The sequence below is a fragment of the Neomonachus schauinslandi genome, chromosome 7 (genome assembly GCF_002201575.2).
Source record: "Neomonachus schauinslandi chromosome 7, ASM220157v2, whole genome shotgun sequence".
NCBI classification, from domain to species: Eukaryota; Metazoa; Chordata; class Mammalia; order Carnivora; family Phocidae; genus Neomonachus; species Neomonachus schauinslandi.
Window position 1 is genome coordinate 51,779,974 of NC_058409.1, and position 18,899 is coordinate 51,798,872.

At 40.6% G+C, this 18,899-nt stretch overlaps 1 protein-coding gene across 1 annotated transcript in view; it reads left to right on the plus strand.

Moving 5' to 3' along the window:
• The first annotated feature begins 9,687 nt into the window (after positions 1–9,687).
• The window catches only part of FCHO2 (FCH and mu domain containing endocytic adaptor 2), a 127,273-nt gene continuing 118,061 nt past the window's right edge, over positions 9,688–18,899 (plus strand). The window contains 3 exon segments of the mRNA XM_021702060.2: positions 9,688–9,711; positions 9,713–9,793; positions 9,795–9,887. Of these exon segments, the coding sequence (XP_021557735.1) occupies positions 9,688–9,711; positions 9,713–9,793; positions 9,795–9,887 (198 nt within the window).

The following is an 18,899-nucleotide window of genomic DNA, read 5'->3' on the forward strand; positions in this document are numbered from 1 at the left end:
CTAAACACTGAAATAAGATAGTCAAGGTATCATTCAGATGAACATTTAAGAAGTATCTAAGATCTAATTCGAAAGAATATTCCAGTAACCAAAGACTTATGCCAACTGATTGAAGAGACACAACATATCATTGGCCAAATCTACTTGCCAGATACCAAAATTTGTTCTCCCCTTCTTCCAAAGAGCTGGGCATATGGCTGGAATCCCTGCATCACTGTTGGTGAAGAGTTGTCCTATGATCTGAAACACCTGTTGCAGACAGTTCCCCTAGGGAGAAATAAACTTGATTTTGTTAGGACCATTTCATTTGGGATCTATCATAATAATTTAGCCTATCTCAACAGACTCACAGGAAAAGTGAATGTGGAACATCTACAGGAAGATATATTGTAATACGTTCGTTTGACTTCAAAGAAAAATAGATAACCTTTTGAACAGACAGGTTGAAAAAATAATGTAAAAAAGGAAAAATAATTCAGGCTAGCTTCAGACTTCTCCACAGGATATTTCCTACTAGGAGAGAATAGAACAGCCCTATAAAATCGAGGAAATAAAATCTGACACAATAATTGTACACAACCAAAGTCGTCAAATAGTCATTGAAGCAAAAAAGGTAACGGGAGAACATTTTACTTTTGTTCTATTTTGAATATACCTTCGGTGGTGATGGTTGTATTTTTTCCTCCCAAACATCCACTAGATGTTGTTACTTTGGTTGTTGCCCTAACTCCCAATCCTAGTTTCACCATCATTTTTTAACATCTGGGAAAAAAATTATTTTGATTTCTTTCTTCCCTTTTAATATTTAAGTTCTTATCTACTTTTATTTTATGTTGTTTTTTAAATAGGCTCGATGCCCCATGTGGGGCTCCAGCTCACAACCCTGAAATCAAGACTTACACACTCTACCAACTGAGCCAGCCAGGCATCTTGTAACTTTTTATCTTTTTTTAAAATGGGTAGTGCATACACATGGAACAAAACTTAAAAGGTGTAAAAGCCAGTCTTCTTTTAATTCCTGTTATCTAGTTCCTCTCTTCAAAGATAATCACAATGGCTTCTGGGTCTTTTGGCTAAGATTAAATTCAAAGGCAGACAAGGTTACCAGTCTCTTATATATCGTCCCCAAGATAGGGTATATACACATAAGAAAATATTCATAATATATGTAGATTGTGTATATATGTATAAAATGTTTATGTATATATATAAATGTTTGTGTGCACATATACATATATGTTTGCATATATGTATACATATATATAGTTTTCTCTTTTTTTTAAGATTTTATTTTTAAGTAATTTCTATACCCAGCATAGGGCTTGAACTTATAACCCTGAGGTCAAGAGTTGCATGCTCTACCATCTGAGCCAGCCAGGTGCCCCTATAGTTTTTTCTTTTTATGCAAATGGAAATTTGCTATACACTCTGTTCCACACCTTGCTTTTTTCTATTTATTAATATATCTTTTTTTTTAAAGATTTTATTTATTTATTTGACAGAGAGAGACACAGCAAGAGAGGGAACACAAGCAGGGGGAGTGGGAGAGCGAGAAGCAGGCTTCCTGCCGAGCAGGGAGCCCGATGTGGGCTCGATCCCAGGACCCTGGGATCATGACCTGAGCCGAAGGCAGACGCTTAATGACTGAGCCACTCAGGCGCCCCTATTTATTAATATATCTTGATGAATCCCCATAACCACCAATACAAGCACGTGCACCTGCAAAAAAAAAAGAAAGAAAAAGAAAAACAAGAAAAGATGCCATAAAGAACAGTATACAGCTGTTTTTGACAAGATATAAACTACTTAATCTAAAGGGTATATCTGTGAATAATGGAGGAAAGAAGAAATATAAGTGAGATTACCCAGAAGGTAATGGTTTAGCAGCTTTCCTTTTTTTTTTGGAGGAGTTATACTTGAAGACAGCTTGAAGAAAGAATTGGTTTTAGCTAGCATGTGGGAAGTGGGAAGAAAAAAACAATAACAGACATCTTCTGGACCTAAATGAAAAAAAAAAACTAATTAGTGACAATTTGTTCTTGAAACTATTTTAAAAAAGCATATTAAGGCAGATGTCATCCAATGGAGTTGTAAGGTTCGAAATGAAATTTTATTTTGCCGTCTTTCGATCTGGCCAGTTTGGCCCAGTCCAGTGGCCTCCCTGCAAATAGTTCATCAGAATTTAGTGGTCTTAAGAATTTGATAGAGAACATTACAGTCGTGCCTACAGACTGATTTGGTTGTCTGTTCCCTCTGCCTGTCAGAAGTGACTGTTTTTTAATACAATGACCAGACATCCTGTTTAGGGTGGGACAGCTCTAGATTTTGCCTGGAATCTGAGTTTTGGACAGTTACATTTTTTGCATGTTTCAGAACTGACTGTGAGGACAGAAAATACTTTTTTTAAAAGAGTAAGATATAAATACATTTGTTTGAAATTTTTATGGGATCCTTAGTACTTCGCATTCATATTCATTCAGAGAACCTGGGTTATAGAGACAGTAACCAAGGAGCTTTCTGATGAACACCAGAGCATGAGTTAAAAAAACCAAACACAGGGGCACCTGGGTGGCTCAGACGGTTAAGCGTCTGTCTTTGACTCAGGTCATGATCCCAGGGTCCTGGTATCGAGTCCCATATCAGGCTCCCTGCTCTGCGGGGAGCCTGCTTCTCCCTCTGCCTCTGCATCTCTCTCTCTCATTAATAAATAAATAAAATCTTTAAAAAAAACACACACATAAAAAAATCCAAACACAAATAAAAGCTTTCGTTGGATGAGTTTAACTTTCACCCTTGACCAGTCATCTTTTTTTGACCTCTTGTGTTTCTTGAGGACTCACCTACCTTCCTTTATAATACTTTGTTCATGCCACTGTTAACAGTGGTTTACCACTGTTAATAAGTTTACCACAAGTTAACAGTAGTTTACCATTGGCTAGTTGTTTGACCTTGGCAATGTATTGAATCTTCTGGAGCATACTGTCTCATCTGTAAAATCAGGATCAAACAGTGGTGGTCTCGGGATGCCTGGGTGGCTCAGTCAGTTAAGCATCTGCCTTTGGCTCAGGTCATGATCCCAGGGGCCTGGAATCGAGTCCCACATCGGGGTCCCTGCTCAGCAGGGAACCTGCTTCTCCCTCTGCCTGCCGCTCCCCCCTGTTTGTTCTCTCTCTCTCTCTCCCTGACGAATAAATAAATAAATAAATAACAATAGTGGTCTTATAGGGTCGATGTGGGGATTCAAGCAGGTAATACATGAAAGGGGCGTTTCCCATGCAGAAGTACAATTGCACATGCAGTTACAGGAACTTTTTCTAACTAAGTGATCGCGATCCTATTAGACTTATTAGCTGTAAAACTAGAAGCACCTTCCTGAAGCTCAATTTTACTCTGGATCCCTGTCCTTTCCTCTATTCAAGGACCACATTTCTATAATTATCTCCCCTTTCCATCTCTTTGGCTCATCCTCTCCGGTATGCAAGCATGACTTACCACTGCTCATCTTAACACTGTACCCCTTTCAGCCCCGTTCCCTTCAATGTCTGCCTACCTCACCCTTTCCTTTCACAGCAAAACTTTTTTTTTTTAAAGATTTTATTTATTTATTTGAGAGAGAGAGAAATGAGAGAGAGAGCACATGAGAGGGGGGAGGGTCAGAGGACGAAGCAGACTCCCCACCAAGCAGGGAGCCGATTCGGGACTCGATCTGGGGACTCCAGGATCATGACCTGAGCCGAAGGCAGTTGCTCAACCAACTGAACCACCCAGGCGCCCTCACAGCAAAACTTCTTGAACAAGTTGTCTTTACTTGTGGTCTTTACTTCCCCTTTTCTCTTCAACCCATTCTAATCGTATTTACATCTTCCCCACTTCAGAGAAGGCTGGCTTGCCAAGACTCCTACCTCTGTCCTGCTAAACCCGTTGGTCATTTCTCAGTGTTTGTCATCCACTGACCGGTTGTTTGTGTTTTTTTTTTTTTTAAGATTTTATTTATTCATTTGAGAGAGAGAGACAGAGAGCACAAGTGGTGGGGGAGAGGCTGAGGGAGAGGGAGAAGCAGTCTCCTCGCTGAGTCAGCCAGGAGCCTGATGTGGGACTTGATCCAGGACCTGGAGATCGTGACCTGAACCGCAGGCAGATGCTTAACCATCTGAGCCACCCAGGTGCCCCCATCCATTGACCAGTCTTAAAACATTCTCTTGGCTTCAATGTTATCCCTTTTTCCTGGAGCTTCTTCTACTTTGCTGTTCTTCCTTCATCTCTATTGCTGGCTCGGCTCCTTCTCCTGACTGAAAGTGTACAAGTGCCCCAGAGCTTTATGTTCAGCTGCCCCCTCCTTTCCTCTCTCTCTGTGAGCTTATTCATATTTGTTGATGACCCTCAAATTTACATCTTCAACCTCTGTCCTGAGCTCCAAAATCATACGTCCAATTGCCTGATAGACATTTCCCCTTGGATTTCCAGTAGGCACCTCAAACCTAACAAGGCCAATCAGAACCCTTGGGTCTTCCTCCCTTTCTCTGAAACAGCTGCTTTCCATATCCTTTCCATCTCTGTGGCACCCTTTTACATCTGAGTTCTCAGGCACAACTGCTGGGATCATCCTTGATTTCTTTCTTCCCCTCACACCCCATGTCCACTCCATGAGCAAATTCTGTCAGCTTCACAGCCAAAATAGATCTTAAGCCCGATCGCTTCTTCTTATCACTTCCACTGCTGTTGGCTAGTCCCTGTGGCTGTCTTCTCTTATCAGGACTATTGCATCTGTCTTTTCGGTGGCCTCCCCTTTACCACCACCTCCACCTCATCCTTTTGCACAGAGCAGTCAATGTGATCTTGTAAAACATAAATCAGGTATCTCTGAAGCTTTAGAACCCTCTATTGGCTTCCTATGCTAGGAAGCCTATGTTAGCTCATTGCTAACTCTGGGCCTTTGCACGGTTTGATCCTTCAATGTGGACCTCTCTGCAGATGTTTGCCTGGCTCTCTCCTTTGGTTCATTCAGGTCTCTGCTCAAATGTCACTGCCTTAGGGGCACTACTCTAGGTGAAGAAGTCACCACTCCCCACCACAATCTATCCCAATTATGTCATAGCATGTATCACTATCCAAAAGGATCTCACTTATTTATAACCCTGTGGTCTGTCTTCCCACACTCAGTGCAACAAGAGTAGTGGTTATGGGTTTTTCACTGTTGGACGCCCCCAGTGTTTAGAAGAGGGCCTAGCTTGATATAGGTGTTCGCTAAATGTTTGTTATATAAATGGTTGGGTGGAGCTCCCTCCTTCCCCTCAGTTGTCCAGGAAACTCAGGGACTATTCTTCTCACTAGTACACAATGCTGAAATCTTGCGCTATGCGGTGTGCAGAAGGTGCACCGAGGTCTCTGCTCAGGCTTCAGCAGATCTTCAAGGGAGACGAAGCCCATTCCCTCTATTCTTAGCTGATCTAAAGGTGCGTCTTCTTGTGGGTTCCTGTGGTTACAATTCCTAGTGCTCTGTTCTTCCAGTTCCCGTATACAGCTAGCTCCCAGATGGCTAGCCAATCCCAGAAATACTGCGTTTTAAAAGTTGCTGTGGATTCTACTACCCCAGAGACCCAAAGACCTCTGTGCTAATGGAAGAAAGCCCCGGTGAATCCAGGTCAATTTCCTGTCACTTTCTTGAAAAGAGGGAAAGAGAGAGAGGTAGGGGGAGAGGGAAAAATGAAAAAGGACAAGTTGAATTTCTTTGAGGTTATCCTTCTGAACAAACAGTGATTTGTTCATTTTTCATTTAATAAATGTTTATTGATTATCAGCTATACACCAGATACTCTTCTAAGGCACATTATTTTATAATTGTCATCATCTCTATTGTCTTATTTCTTATGAGTCTATATTAGATTGTGAATTTTGTAAGAGCAGAGATAGTCTTTTCATTGTGTTAAGTGTCCAGTAATTGTCTATTGCTTGAATCAATGAGAGGAGAGAGTTAATGAAAGACCTGGGAAAGATTTGCCCGGTTACATTTATATTTAAATGAAAACAAATGACAGTGATTGCTCTTTAAATCATACTATGTTATTACATTAGAATACATTATAATTACATAGAATACATTAGAATACATACCACCTACCACATACATTTTGTTTTCTTTTGATTTTTGTCCATTTATATGCGTATTTGTACACCCTTATAATTTTAATGTATCTTCCATGTATTCTTTTGCCTTTCCACTTAACATTAATGACATATTTGTATGTTTTTACATTATTTTACCTTCATGGCTTTAAGAAGTGTACTCAAGCTGGGGCGCCTCAGTGGCTCAGTAGGTTAGGCAGCTGACTCTTCGATTTCAGCTCAGGTCATGATCTCAGGATCCTGGGGTCAGGTTCCACGCTTAGTGGGGAGTCTGCTTGAGAATTTTCTCTGCATCTCCCTCTGCTCTCTCTCTCTGTCAAATAAATAAATAAATAAATAATCTTTAAAAAGGTGTATTTATTTGAGAGAGAGAGAGCACATAAGCAGGGGGAGCAGCTGAGGGAGAGAGAGGAGCTGCGGGGCTCGATCCCAGGACCCCGGGATCACGACCTGAGCCGAAGGCAGACGCTTAACTGACTGAGCCACCCAGGTGCCCTAAATAAGCCTTTTTTAAAAAAGAAGTATACTCAAGCCCCAAATAATTATTTTGAAAATATTTAAAGTAATGTAAGAATATTAAATCAAGTAGAATGTAAATAATGCTATTTTTATAAGCTCTAAGACCTAGCACCAATTAAGAGTATGAATAAAAAATGGAGTTACTGCATATTCAAAGTCTCATCCACCTTGACATTTCCCTGATAGGTTTAATCACTCACCTGTTGTTTCACCAAACGTTTATTGAGTGACTATTAAGTGCCAGGTGGCCTAGGCAGTGAGTGGAACAGTGTTGTTATCTGTGTCAGTTTTTAGTAATTTCAGAATGTGTGTGGATAAGCAAGGGCGAAGTGTGTGGGTCACAAATACTTAATGGCACATAAGTGAGCTACCCTCTCAGGGCCTTATCTACACTCTGCCAGAGTGTATGTGCATCCCGGGAAACCTCACTTGAGAGAACAGAATGTGCCTGATACCACCCACATTCTTCTGCTACTTGACCATCTTGTCTGAAATGTAGTCACCTTAATTGCTATTTATGCTAAATTCCCACAATTTAAATATCAGGTAATACCAGCATATGGTGTTTTGGCCCTAATGAGCCTTGTAAATATCCAAATACACAATATTTATCTTTATGGCAAGCCTGCCTCTGATATTTATGAAATCAGAGGTAAGAGTACAAATGGAGACCAGTGTACTATGCTGAATTGTCAGTGTTAGAACACTAAAAAAAGGAAAATCTGTGCTTGATACCATGTTGTTATGCAAAACAATACTCTGTTATGCAAGAATCTATTGCATTCATGCTGGGAGGAAAAATTGAACAAGTTAACTAATTTGTCTTCTCTCTTACTTAAGCACTTCTGCTGCTCAGATTCTGCCTGAACTCCAAGAGTCTATCTCTGATATGGGCAGCTATCCCACCCACAGATCAGGAGTGGCAAAGGCACCTATTTGTTTTTAATAAATTAATGTGTTTGTAATATGTAAGGTCCTTTAAAGCATGGGTCTCGGATAAGGCTTTTCCTCCCGAGGGCTAAGCTGGGTAGTGCCTAGGAACACTAGGATTTTAATGCCAACCTTATTTGCAGAGAGATCTAGAGCGCTATTTTTTAGAATTTTTTCAGGTTGAAGAAAGATAGTGCTAGACTAATGGTTTAGAGAATTGTAGCAAATTTCTAAGTTAGACTTTCCCAAAGACTTGGTGTAAATGACAGTGTTATGAAGACTTTTTAAAGAAAAGGAAATAGCAAACATATACAAAATGAGTGTAGTACTGTATAGTGAACTACCATGTTTCCATTACCTAGGTCCTAACAATTATCAACTCATGGTCAATCCTGTTTCATGCATACCTGTACTCATTGTTCCTTTCTCAAATGAGTTATTTTAAAGCAGACTGTTACATCCTATGTATTTCTAAAAAATATTCTTTAAAAAGATATAATCACAAAACAAATAATGCAATGTATGTTAAGAAAAAAAAAAGAAGAAGAAGAAGGTAGCGGGAGGGGAAGAATGAAGCGGGGGAAATCGGAGGGGTAGACGAACCATGAGAGACGATGGACTCTGAAAAACAAACTGAGGGTTCTAGAAGGGAGGGGGGTGGGAGGATGGGTTAGCCTGGTGGTGGGTATTGAGGAGGGCACATTCTGCATGGAGCACTGGGTGTTATGCACAAACAATGAATCATGGAACACTTCATCTAAAACTAATGATGTAATGTATGGGGATTAACATAAGAATAAAAAAAAAGATATAATCACAATACCAATGATCCACTTATTCCCAATTCAACAAACACTTGACAGTTTCATCCATGTGCAAGGCATTGTGTGGTTTTTGCTTTTGAGGATGAAAATACTTTCCACCAAGAAACACATGTCATAGTGTTCATTATGTCTGAAGTCACAAGATCTGAGAAGGTGGTGATGTGTGTATATAGTTAAACCTACACTAGGGCGCCTGGGTGGCTCAGTCCTTAAGCGTCTGCCTTCCGCTCAGGTCATGATCCCAGGGTCCTGGGATTAAGCCCGCATGGGGCTCCCTGCTCCGCGGGAAGCCTGCTTCTCCCTCTCCCACTCCCCCCTGCTTGTGTTCCCTCTCTCGCTGTGTCTCTGTCAAATAAATAAAATCTTAAAAAAAAAGAAAAATAAAGCTCCACTAAATCTATTAGTGGGGCTTGCTTTCAAGAACTGCAGACTTCGGATTGAGCTGACCTGGTGACAGTGAACTTGAGACCTCTTCACAAGGGTTTAATATTTCCCCCTAACCTCTGGAAAGCAAGGCATGGGAAGGGGATTTAGTTTATATTATGCCAGGACGTGTTTAAACTTGTTTCTTTTTCCAAAATGTACAAGTTGCTAAGAGAACTAGGGACTTAAATGAACAAGTCCTGGAAAAGACTTTTTTTTTTTTTTTTAACTGCTTGAGTCAGGGAAATTCGTTCCTTTTGGGTCATGTTCCTGCCTCCGGCCGGCCGGCCTGCCTGGTGTGCTAGGGGCGTGCTAGAGGTCAGCGGCTTCGGCAAGGAACTTGGTGCCTGGGTCTCCCGCTGCTCCAGAGACTCTCAGGCGACACTGGGCGTGTCCTCCTTTTCCGGCCTCGGAAAGTTTTGTTTTGGTTCTTAGTTCCCTGTCAAGGAAAGGCACCCTATTGACCAAAGGTTTCCCAGTCTCCGCCCGGTGGCCAGAAGCCAAATTTCCCCCATCCCAGCTAGACCAGCCTTGGTCCCTTCAAGATCCTCCAAGGCCGGGAAAGCGCGTCTTGCGTAGAGAAAGAGAGGAGGCAGCCAGGCTGCCGTATCCACTGCTGTTGGCCGGCCCTTTTCTTCGCTCATCCCTGGGCCAGTACCCATCGTACCGCAAAGGGTGCGGGCAGTCTCCTCTGTGACTCCTCAAGAACCCGGTTCTCCACCATTCCCAAGAGAATACTCAATTTGGCCGCGCCCGCGCCGGGGAGAGAGGAAGGTTACTAAAACCCAGGGATGGGACGAAGAGCGCATGCGCAACCAGGCGGTTGCGTTCAAGAGTTCGCCCCGCGGCAGCAGCCGCTAGGTGGCGCATGCGCCCTGGAGGGTGCGGGCGGGTCTCCGGGAAGAAGGCGGCGGCGGCGGCGGCAGCGGCAGCGGCGGCGGCGGTGGGGAAAGGCGGGGGCGCCGTGGGGGCCGGGCCCGTGTTTACACAGCGGCGGGCGGGCGCGGACGCGGAACCTGGCGCGGCGGCGACAGGATGGTCATGGCGCATTTCGTCGAGAATTTTTGGGTAAGGGCAGGAAATTGGGTTTTGGGGTGTGAAGCTTTCTCCGCCTGACCTCGGCCTGTGTGCGCTCCGGGCGGCGGTGTTGGCGGCCGCGGCTTTCGGGGCCGCGGCGGCGGCGAAGGCTCCGCGATAAGGGCTAGCGTCCTCGGACCGCCGCCGGCTGGGTCCCGCCTGGATGAAGCCGGGCGGGCGCCGGGTCTCGCAGGTTCGCAGCCCCTGCGGGGGGCGAGGGCTGTCAGCGCGGCCCCTCAGCCAGCGGCGGGGACGCCTAGGGGCCGCCCGCCGCCCGCGCTGGGACAAAGCGCCGGATGGGGCGGGAGACGGGACCCGGCCCCGCCGGAGGCTCTGGGCGCCGGGCGCGCTCCACGGCTCGGACGCGGCCGCCGGGCCCGAGGCGCGGCCGCCTCCCGCTGCGCGCTGCCGGCGAGTGCCGGCCGGAGCCGGGCGGAGGGGGCTCACCTCCGTCCCGCACCGCAGCCCCCATCTTAGCCCTTTTGCCCCCCACTGTTTCCACACGGAATCCCTTGCGGGCTTGGCCTGGATCAGCACTTCCTCTCGGCCTCGCAGCTCGGCTCTTTGGTCTGCGCCCAGGACTTTGCCTCTGGGCCTGTTCACAAAGCGTATAAAAGTTGAATTTAATGTAACTGGATTCCTTGGGCTTAAATGCACGTAGACTTCCCCTCGTGCCCTGTGCTCCTTCCCCTTCCTCATTCTTTCCACACCCCTCCTCTTAACTCGGTACTAGTATTAGGTGGTTCTTTGAGAATGACTTCCAGTCACCGTGTGGAGTGTTTTTCTGCAGTTATTGTTTGTTGTAATGGGAAGTGCAGTTCAGCCGAGTGCGGGAAAAGTAGCATGTTTACCCCGGTATCTTGGGTGAATCTCATTTTAGGTCCTGACAGCTGCAAGTACTACAGTTGCATTTTAGTTCAAATTTAGAAATAATTAAAGGAGTGATCTTTCAGTGAAGAAGAGGTGTGTCTTAAATTCTTACTTCTAAGTGTATCACGTATGGACTTAGTAATCAAATCAGTTCATAGTTATTTGTCTTGAGTGATTCTTGTTTTCCGCAAGCGACATAAGTACGAGACATTAGGTTTTTCTTTAAAATACAGCTTTATAAAGTTACAGTTCACATACTATACAGTACACTCAGTTCAGTGTACAATTCACGGGTTTTTCGTATGTGCAGTTACATCACCACGATCAATTTAGGACAGTATCATTACCTCAGAAAGAATCTCTGTATCCATTAGCAGTCATTACCTCTTTCGCCCTTAACTCAGCCTAGGCAGTTTACTAATCTATACATTTCTGCCTCGATAGAATGGTCTCTTTTGGACATATCATATAAATGGGATCATACGTGTTATCCTTCGTGATTGGCTTCTTTTCCTTAGCATGATTCCACACTTCATCCATGATGTAGCATGTATCAGTACTTCACTACATTTTATGGCCAAACATTCCATTGTGTGTGTATACCACATTTTATCTATTCATCAGTGATAGACGTTTGGTTGTTTCCACTTTTTGGCTATTATGAATAGTACTGCTATGAACATTTTTATACAGGTTTTTGTGTGGAAATATGTTTTCATTTCTTTTGGGAATGGAATTGCTGGGTTATATTGTTACTCTTTAACATTTTGAAAAACTGCCAAACTGTTTTCCAAAGTGACTGCATGGTTTACAATTCCACTAACAATGTAAAAATGTTCCAATTTTTCTGCATGCTGGACAACACTTGTTATCGGTCTTTTTTATTATAGTGGATGGGTGTGAAGTAAAACCTCATTGTGGGTTTGATTTCCATTTCTCTGATGGCTGATGTGCATCTATTCATATTTTTTTTTTGGGAAATATCTTTTTAGATTCACTGCTCATTTTTAGATGAGGTTGTTTGTGTTTTTATTATTGAGTTGTAAGAGTTTTTTATATTCTGGGTAATCTTTTATCAGATACATGATTTTGTAAACATTTTCTTCTATTTTGTGGGCTGTTTTTCCTTGACGGTGTCCTTTTTAAAAATTTATTTGTTTTTAAATATTATTTTTAATAGATGACATATAACATGTTTCAGGTGTACAACATTCAACAATTACATATATTATGACATGTTCACCAGTGTAAGTGCCATTACTTTCTTACAGTATTACAGTATTATTGACTCTATTTCCTGTGCTGTACTTTTCATCCTTGTGACTTACTTATTTTATAACAGTAGGATTGTACCTCTTAATCATCTATTTCACTTACCCCCCCCCCCGCAACCACCAGTTTTTTCTCTTTATTTATGAGTGTTTCTGTTTTTGTTCATTTGTTTTGTTTTTTAGATTCCATATATAAGTGAAATCATATGGTATTTGTCTTTTTCTGTCTGACTTGTTTCACTTAGCATAATATACTCTGGGTCCATCGGTGTCAGAAATGGCAAGATTTCATTCTTTTTTTTTTTTTGGCTGAGTACTCCATTGTGTATGTATAGCACATCTTTATTCCATCTATGGATGGACACTTAGGTTGCTTCCATATTCTTGGTGATTGCTGCAGTAGACATAGGGGCTCATGTATCTTTCTGAATTCGTGCTTTCATTTTCTTCAGGTGCATACCCAGAGGTGGAAATACTGGATTGTATGGTATTTCATTTCTATTTTTAATTTTTTGAGGAACCTCCATATTATTTTCCACAGTAGCTGCACAAATTTACATTCTCACCAACAGTGTGCGACTGTTCCCTTTTCTCCACGACCTTGCCGACACTTGTTATTTCTTTTTGATAGTAGCCATTCCAACTGGTATGAGGTAATTTGATATTGTCCTTTGAAGCATCGAAGTTTTTAATTTAGATGAAGTCCAGTTTATTTGTTATTATTTATGCTTTTACTGTTTTATCTAAGAACTTTTTCCTGACCCACAGTCACAAAGATTTACTCGTGTTTTTTTCTATGGGTTTTATAGTTTTAGCTCTTACATTTAGGCCTATGATCCATTTGAAGTCAGTTTTTATGTGTGGTGCCAGGAGGAGGTTCAGCTTCATTCTTTAGCATGGATATGTAGTCTCAATACCTTTGTTGAAGGGCTCTTCTTTCTCTGTTAATTAATCTTGGCACCCTTGTCAAAAATCAGTTGACCATAGATAATATGGGTTTATTTCTTGATTTCCAGTTGCATTCCATTGTCTGTCCTTACACTAGTCCTACACTATTTTGATTACTGTGTCTTTGTAGTAAGTTTGGCATCAGGAAGTGAGAGTCTTCCACATTCGGTCTTCTTTTTCAAGATTATTTTGCCTATTCTAGGTCCCTTGAATTTCTGTATGAATTTTAGGTGTAGCCTATCAATTTAATGAATTAGTTAGTTAATTTAAGTATAGTTGATGTGTATAACCTATCAATTTTAGACTTCAGGTTTTAGGCAATTTATAAAACTATTAATTGGATTTTAAATTGGCATCCCGAAATCTTTTGCTTCTTTTTTTTTTTAGTTCTTATTTTTTTTAAATTTATTTAAGTGATCTCTACGCCCCATGTGGTGTTCAAACTCATGACCCCAAGATGAAGCATGCTCTTCCAACTGAGCCAGCCAGGCGCCCCTCGAATGTTTTTTGATGGATGAATGTGTTCTTGGGGCTCCTGTGTGGCTCAGTCGATTAAGCGATTAAGCATCTGCCTTCAGCTCAGGTCATGATCCCAGGGTCCTGGGATCAAGTTCCACATCAGGCTCCTTGCTCAGCGTGGAGTCCGCTCCCCCCTCTGCCTGCCGCTCCCCCTGCTTGTGTGTGCTTGCTTGCGCTCTCTCTCACAAATAAATAAATAAAATCTTAAAAGAATGTGTTCTTGACACTTGCTAAGTTAATTCCAAATTGTATATTAAGATTTTTTCAGAAAGTAAAGCATAGTTTACTGCAAATTGTGCATTAACATTACAAGTTATCTTTTGTTTCTGTTAATTGAGCTTTGAACATAGCCTTGCCTAATGATTTTGGCTATTACAAATAATACTTTCTAGGAACATTCTTGTACCAATTTTTGGGTGCCCCTTGTCCCTCTTAAGGGAGGAATAGGAATAAATTTGGATATCTGAAATCTAGAGAATATTCCTAGTATAATTTATGTTTTTGTCTTTGCCTTCACTTCCCCAACTGTTGAATACAAACAGTTAAAAATAGATTGCATTTTATTTACTTCCAAGCCTGGAATTGGGGCTGAAAGCTCTAATTTGGAGCTTTATAAAAAAATTCCAGGGGTGCCTGGGTGGCTCAGTCGTTAAGCATCTGCCTTCGGCTCAGGTCATGATCCCAGGGTTCTGGGATCAAGCCCCGCATTGGGCTCCCTGCCAGGCGGAAGGCCTGCTTCTTCCCTCTCCCACTCCCCCTGCTTGTGTTCCCTCTCTTCGCTCTCTCTGTCAAATAAATAAATAAATAAATCTTAAAAAAAAAAAAATGTTCAGAAGGAGGACTAAATGAACTAGGGAAGACTAGGAATAGGAACTAAATAGCTTCTGAGAATTTGATAGTTGTCTAAGACAACTTAAAAATTTACATATTTTAGGATCATTTATCATTTCTTAAAATAGAGAAATTACAATATTAGTTTCACTTTTCTCCCCTAATATTTAAAGTAGCACTGTCAGGACAAATAAAACTGGTCAAAGGGAGGTAATGGGAAACTTCAAAGTTTTAAGTTTCTAACCAAACAACCTATTAATTGTTGTTTTCCCTACATATAAAAAGACAAACCTTTTTGTTGTGGCATTTGTTAGAGGAAAGTTTGAATCATTCAAACTATTTTCAAGCCCTTTTGAAAGTAGCACATCCTGCCTTTTTCTTTAAAGTATAGTTTTTCTTCACTAAAACGGTATGCTACATTATGAATTAATATTATACTTTGAAGAGAAAAATGTATTTAAAACTTCCTACACAACAGGTGTTTTGTTGCTGATAAGTCATTTTTTGCCACAAAGTATAGTGCCTTTGATAATTAAGTTGAAAGTGTTTTTCTTTTCCATTAAAATTGGATAACAAAATTAATTTTGATAGCAGAAATCCACACTATTGCCGTAGTATATAGAAACAGTTGTTAGTCCTTCAAAAGGTAATGTAACTTTAAAAAATTTTTTGCAGATACTATAGCGTCTCTCTATACTGTTTCAGAGTAGGGTACTAATTTATAATGCTTTTGAGATTGTCTATGTCAGCATTGCACTATAGTAATTAAAATGGCTTTCTGTTTTTATATAAACCCTGGTTATTTAATTGAGTTAAATTTTTTAAAAATTTGTTTTTTTAAATTCCAGTGTAATTAACATAGTGTTATATTAGCTTCAGGTGTACAGTATACTGATTCAACAATTCTGTACATTACTCGGTGCTCATCTTGATAAGTGTACTTTTTATCCCCATCACCTATTTCCCCCATCCCCACACTCACCTCCCCTCTGGTAACCAACAGTTTGTTCTCTATAGTAGTCTGTTTTTTGGTTTGTCTCTTTCTTTCTTTGTTTTGTTTCTTAAATTCCACATATGAGTGAAATCATATGGTATTTGTCTTTCTCTGAGTTATTTCACTTAGCATTATTAAACTCCCTAGATCCATCCACATTTTTGTGAATGGCAAGATTTCATTCTTTTTTATGGCTAAGTAATATTCCATTGTATATATCCATCTTCTTTTATCTGTTCATCTATATAGACGGACCTTTGGGTTCCTTACATATTTTGGCTATTGTAAATAATGCTGCAATAAACATAGGGCTGCTGCATATATCTTTTTGAATTAGTGTTTTCATATTCTTTGAGTAAATACCTCGTGGTGGAATTACTGGATTATATGGTAATTCTATTTTTAATTTTTTGAGGAATCTCCATAGGGTTTTCCATAGTGGCTGTACCAGGTTGCATTCTCATCAGTAGTGCATGAGGGTTCCTTTTTCTCCACATCTTTGCCAACACTTGTTGTTACTTGTGTTTTTGATTTTAGCCATTCTGACTCGTGTGAGGTGATAACTCATTGGTTTTTGTTTGTTTTTTAAGATATTATTTTTTTTATTTGCGAGAAAGAGAGTACATGAGTGGGAAGAAGGGCAGAGGGAGGAGGTTGCCCTAGCAGATTCTGCACCCAGCCCAGAGCCCGACGCAGGGCTTGATCCCACGGTCCTGAGACCATGACCTGAGCCAAAATCAAGAGTCATATGCTCAACCAACTGAGCTACCCAGGCATCCTTCTCATTGTGGTTTGGATTTGTATTTCTCTGATGATGAGTGATATTGAGCATCTTCTCATGTGTCAGTGGCCATCTGTATATTTTTTCTGGAGAAATATATGTTCGTGTCTTCTGATTTTTTAATTGGATTATTTGTTTTTTTTTGGTGGTGAGTTGTATAAGTTCTTTATATATTTTGGATACTGACCTCTTAAATTTTTTTTTTTTAAGGGATGGATTTCATTGGTGATAATTGGGAAAAAATAAAACATACCTGATTTAAACACTTTATAAACCTTATTTTGTATAATAATCCTGATGTCTATAAAATATTAAGCATTCTCCCAAAGACATCAAGTATTCTTTAGCATATATCACATTGTAATGAACTGACATTTTTAGTTAGGTGACCTTTTCCAAAAATTATTTCCAGTCAGCATATCAAGAATGAAGTAATTATCTTGGGTGTTTTTATCCTAAAGTATTTCTTTGTTTCTTGTCCTTATTTCTTTTATTGTTTAACCAGTACAGAAGTCTCTTTCCATTTGTCTATTGGTTTCACTGGTATTGTCATGCTTTACTTTTTTTATTATTTTTTTTTAAAGATTTTATTTATTTATTTGAGAGAGAGAGACTGAGAGAGAGAGCACATGAGAGGGGGGAGGGTCGGGAGGGTCAGAGGGAGAAGCAGACTCCCTGCCAAGCAGGGAGCCCGATGCGGGACTCGATCCAGGGACTCCAGGATCATGACCTGAGCCGAAGGCAGTCGCTTAACCAACTGAGCCACCCAGGCGCCCGTCATGCTTTACTTTTAAATAAAATTGGAGCACTTGGTTATATATCCAAAATTTGATCTATCATTTACATGGATAACCTGGGAGGATTAAAATGTTTTTTAAAAACCTGGAATTGCTATTAGTAGGACTTTGAAGTGCAAAACATTATATTTTTGCTCGATTTTTTAATCTAAATTTAGTATCCTAAATGAGATACTAACACCCATACACATACCCATACACACATATTCTTGGGGGTATATCTATATGCAAATTTAAATATATATATTTTTAGAAAATTAGTTGAGGTGATCATAGAAACCAAGAATATAGACTTTCTTTTTATTACTTGAAATTTCCAAATACTGCTTATGATATGATCCCATTGGGTGGTACACTGAAATTTAAGAAGTACATGTGTATGCATATTTACATATACATTAGTTAACAGATTTGCAAAAGTTACGTGGTTCAGTATTCAAAAAGTACCAAAGGGAATACAGTATAAAATCTTTTTCTTTTTTCCCAGCCATCAGAATCTCCACAAAGGCAGTAATTGTTACCAATTTCTTATATAGCTTTTCAGAGATGATTTCTTTTTTTTTTTTTTTAAAGATTTTATTTATTTATTTGACAGAGAGAGAGCGAGAGCAGGAACACAAGCAGGGGGAGTGGGAGAGGGAGAAGCAGGCTTCCCGCGGAGCAGGGAGCCCGATGTGGGACTCGATCCCAGGACCCTGGGATCATGACCTGAGCCGAAGGCAGACGCTTAACGACTGAGCCACCCAGGCGCCCTCCAGAGATGATTTCTGTATAAACAAGGAAATTATATACACTAAATTAAAATTTGTTTACTTGTTAGCCAGTTAGCCAGGCCCAAATTGTTTTCAGCTGCAACAAGCTAGGAAAATGCAAACTACAGATTCATCTAGGTTGGTTCAAGTAGACTTGACAGGTAGACATTATAAAATCATAGTATTTTATTTTTTTAAGATTTTATTTATTTATTTGACAGAGAGAGACACAGCGAGAGAGGGAATACAAGCAGTGGGAGTGGGAGAGGGAGAAGCAGGCTCCCTGTTGAGCAGGGAGCCTCACGCGGGGCTCGATCCCAGGACCCTGGATCATGACCTGAGCCGAAGGCAGACACTTAACCACTGAGCCACCCAGGCGCCCCAAAATCATAGTATTTTAGGTAGCAATAAATTTTATTGTGAGGCTCTTAGAATTTTGAAGGATGGAATGGTGATTTGTTCTGTATTTTTGCTTTAATTGTAGGAGAAAGTTGAAAGTGAGAAATTGATACTGATTTAGTCTGTAAATTCAATTCAGGGGAAGGATTTTAGAACATTGACATGGAAAGGATAAAAATTTGCTGTATGGGTTCTTTTATAGCTCTGTACACTAAATCCTGAATGCTCTAATCCTTTCAGAACTACTTAAATTATTTAGGCAAAGGCATGGGAGAACAGGTATGCTTTATATCATCCTGCACATTTGGCTAGCATAAGCCTTTTGGAAGTAGTTTTTTGAGTACTGTCTCTTGAGGTTATCCATCCTGGTTTGACAATTCTAAAACATTTAACAAAAGCACCCTAAGAAATCCATATAGAAATATGGTGCCATGGAGACGTAAAGGGAATAAGAGTTTTCACTTTATCTAGTGTGGAAAGATGAAAGAATACTACAGTTGTAAGAATGTTAGTAGCAGTTTGGTCCACAGAGATGAGTATAAGTTGGTCAGATGTGGGGGAGAAACAAAAACAGTACTACAGCAAGTAAGACCTAAAATGGTAACTATTGGTTAAGTTGTTAGAGATGTTGCTGGGATGGTCAGATTCAGAGGATTAAATTGAGAAGTGATTAGTGAACTCTATGATGAAGTTGAGACACCCAAGTTCATTTAGTTCTATCAGGCGCATGCTCCTTGATGGAATAGCAGGAATAAAGGTTATGGAAGATAGGAGAAGCATGTTTGCTTGCCTTTAGGGATAAGATGGGGAGGTACAGTATCAGTGTAGCAAATTGGTGACA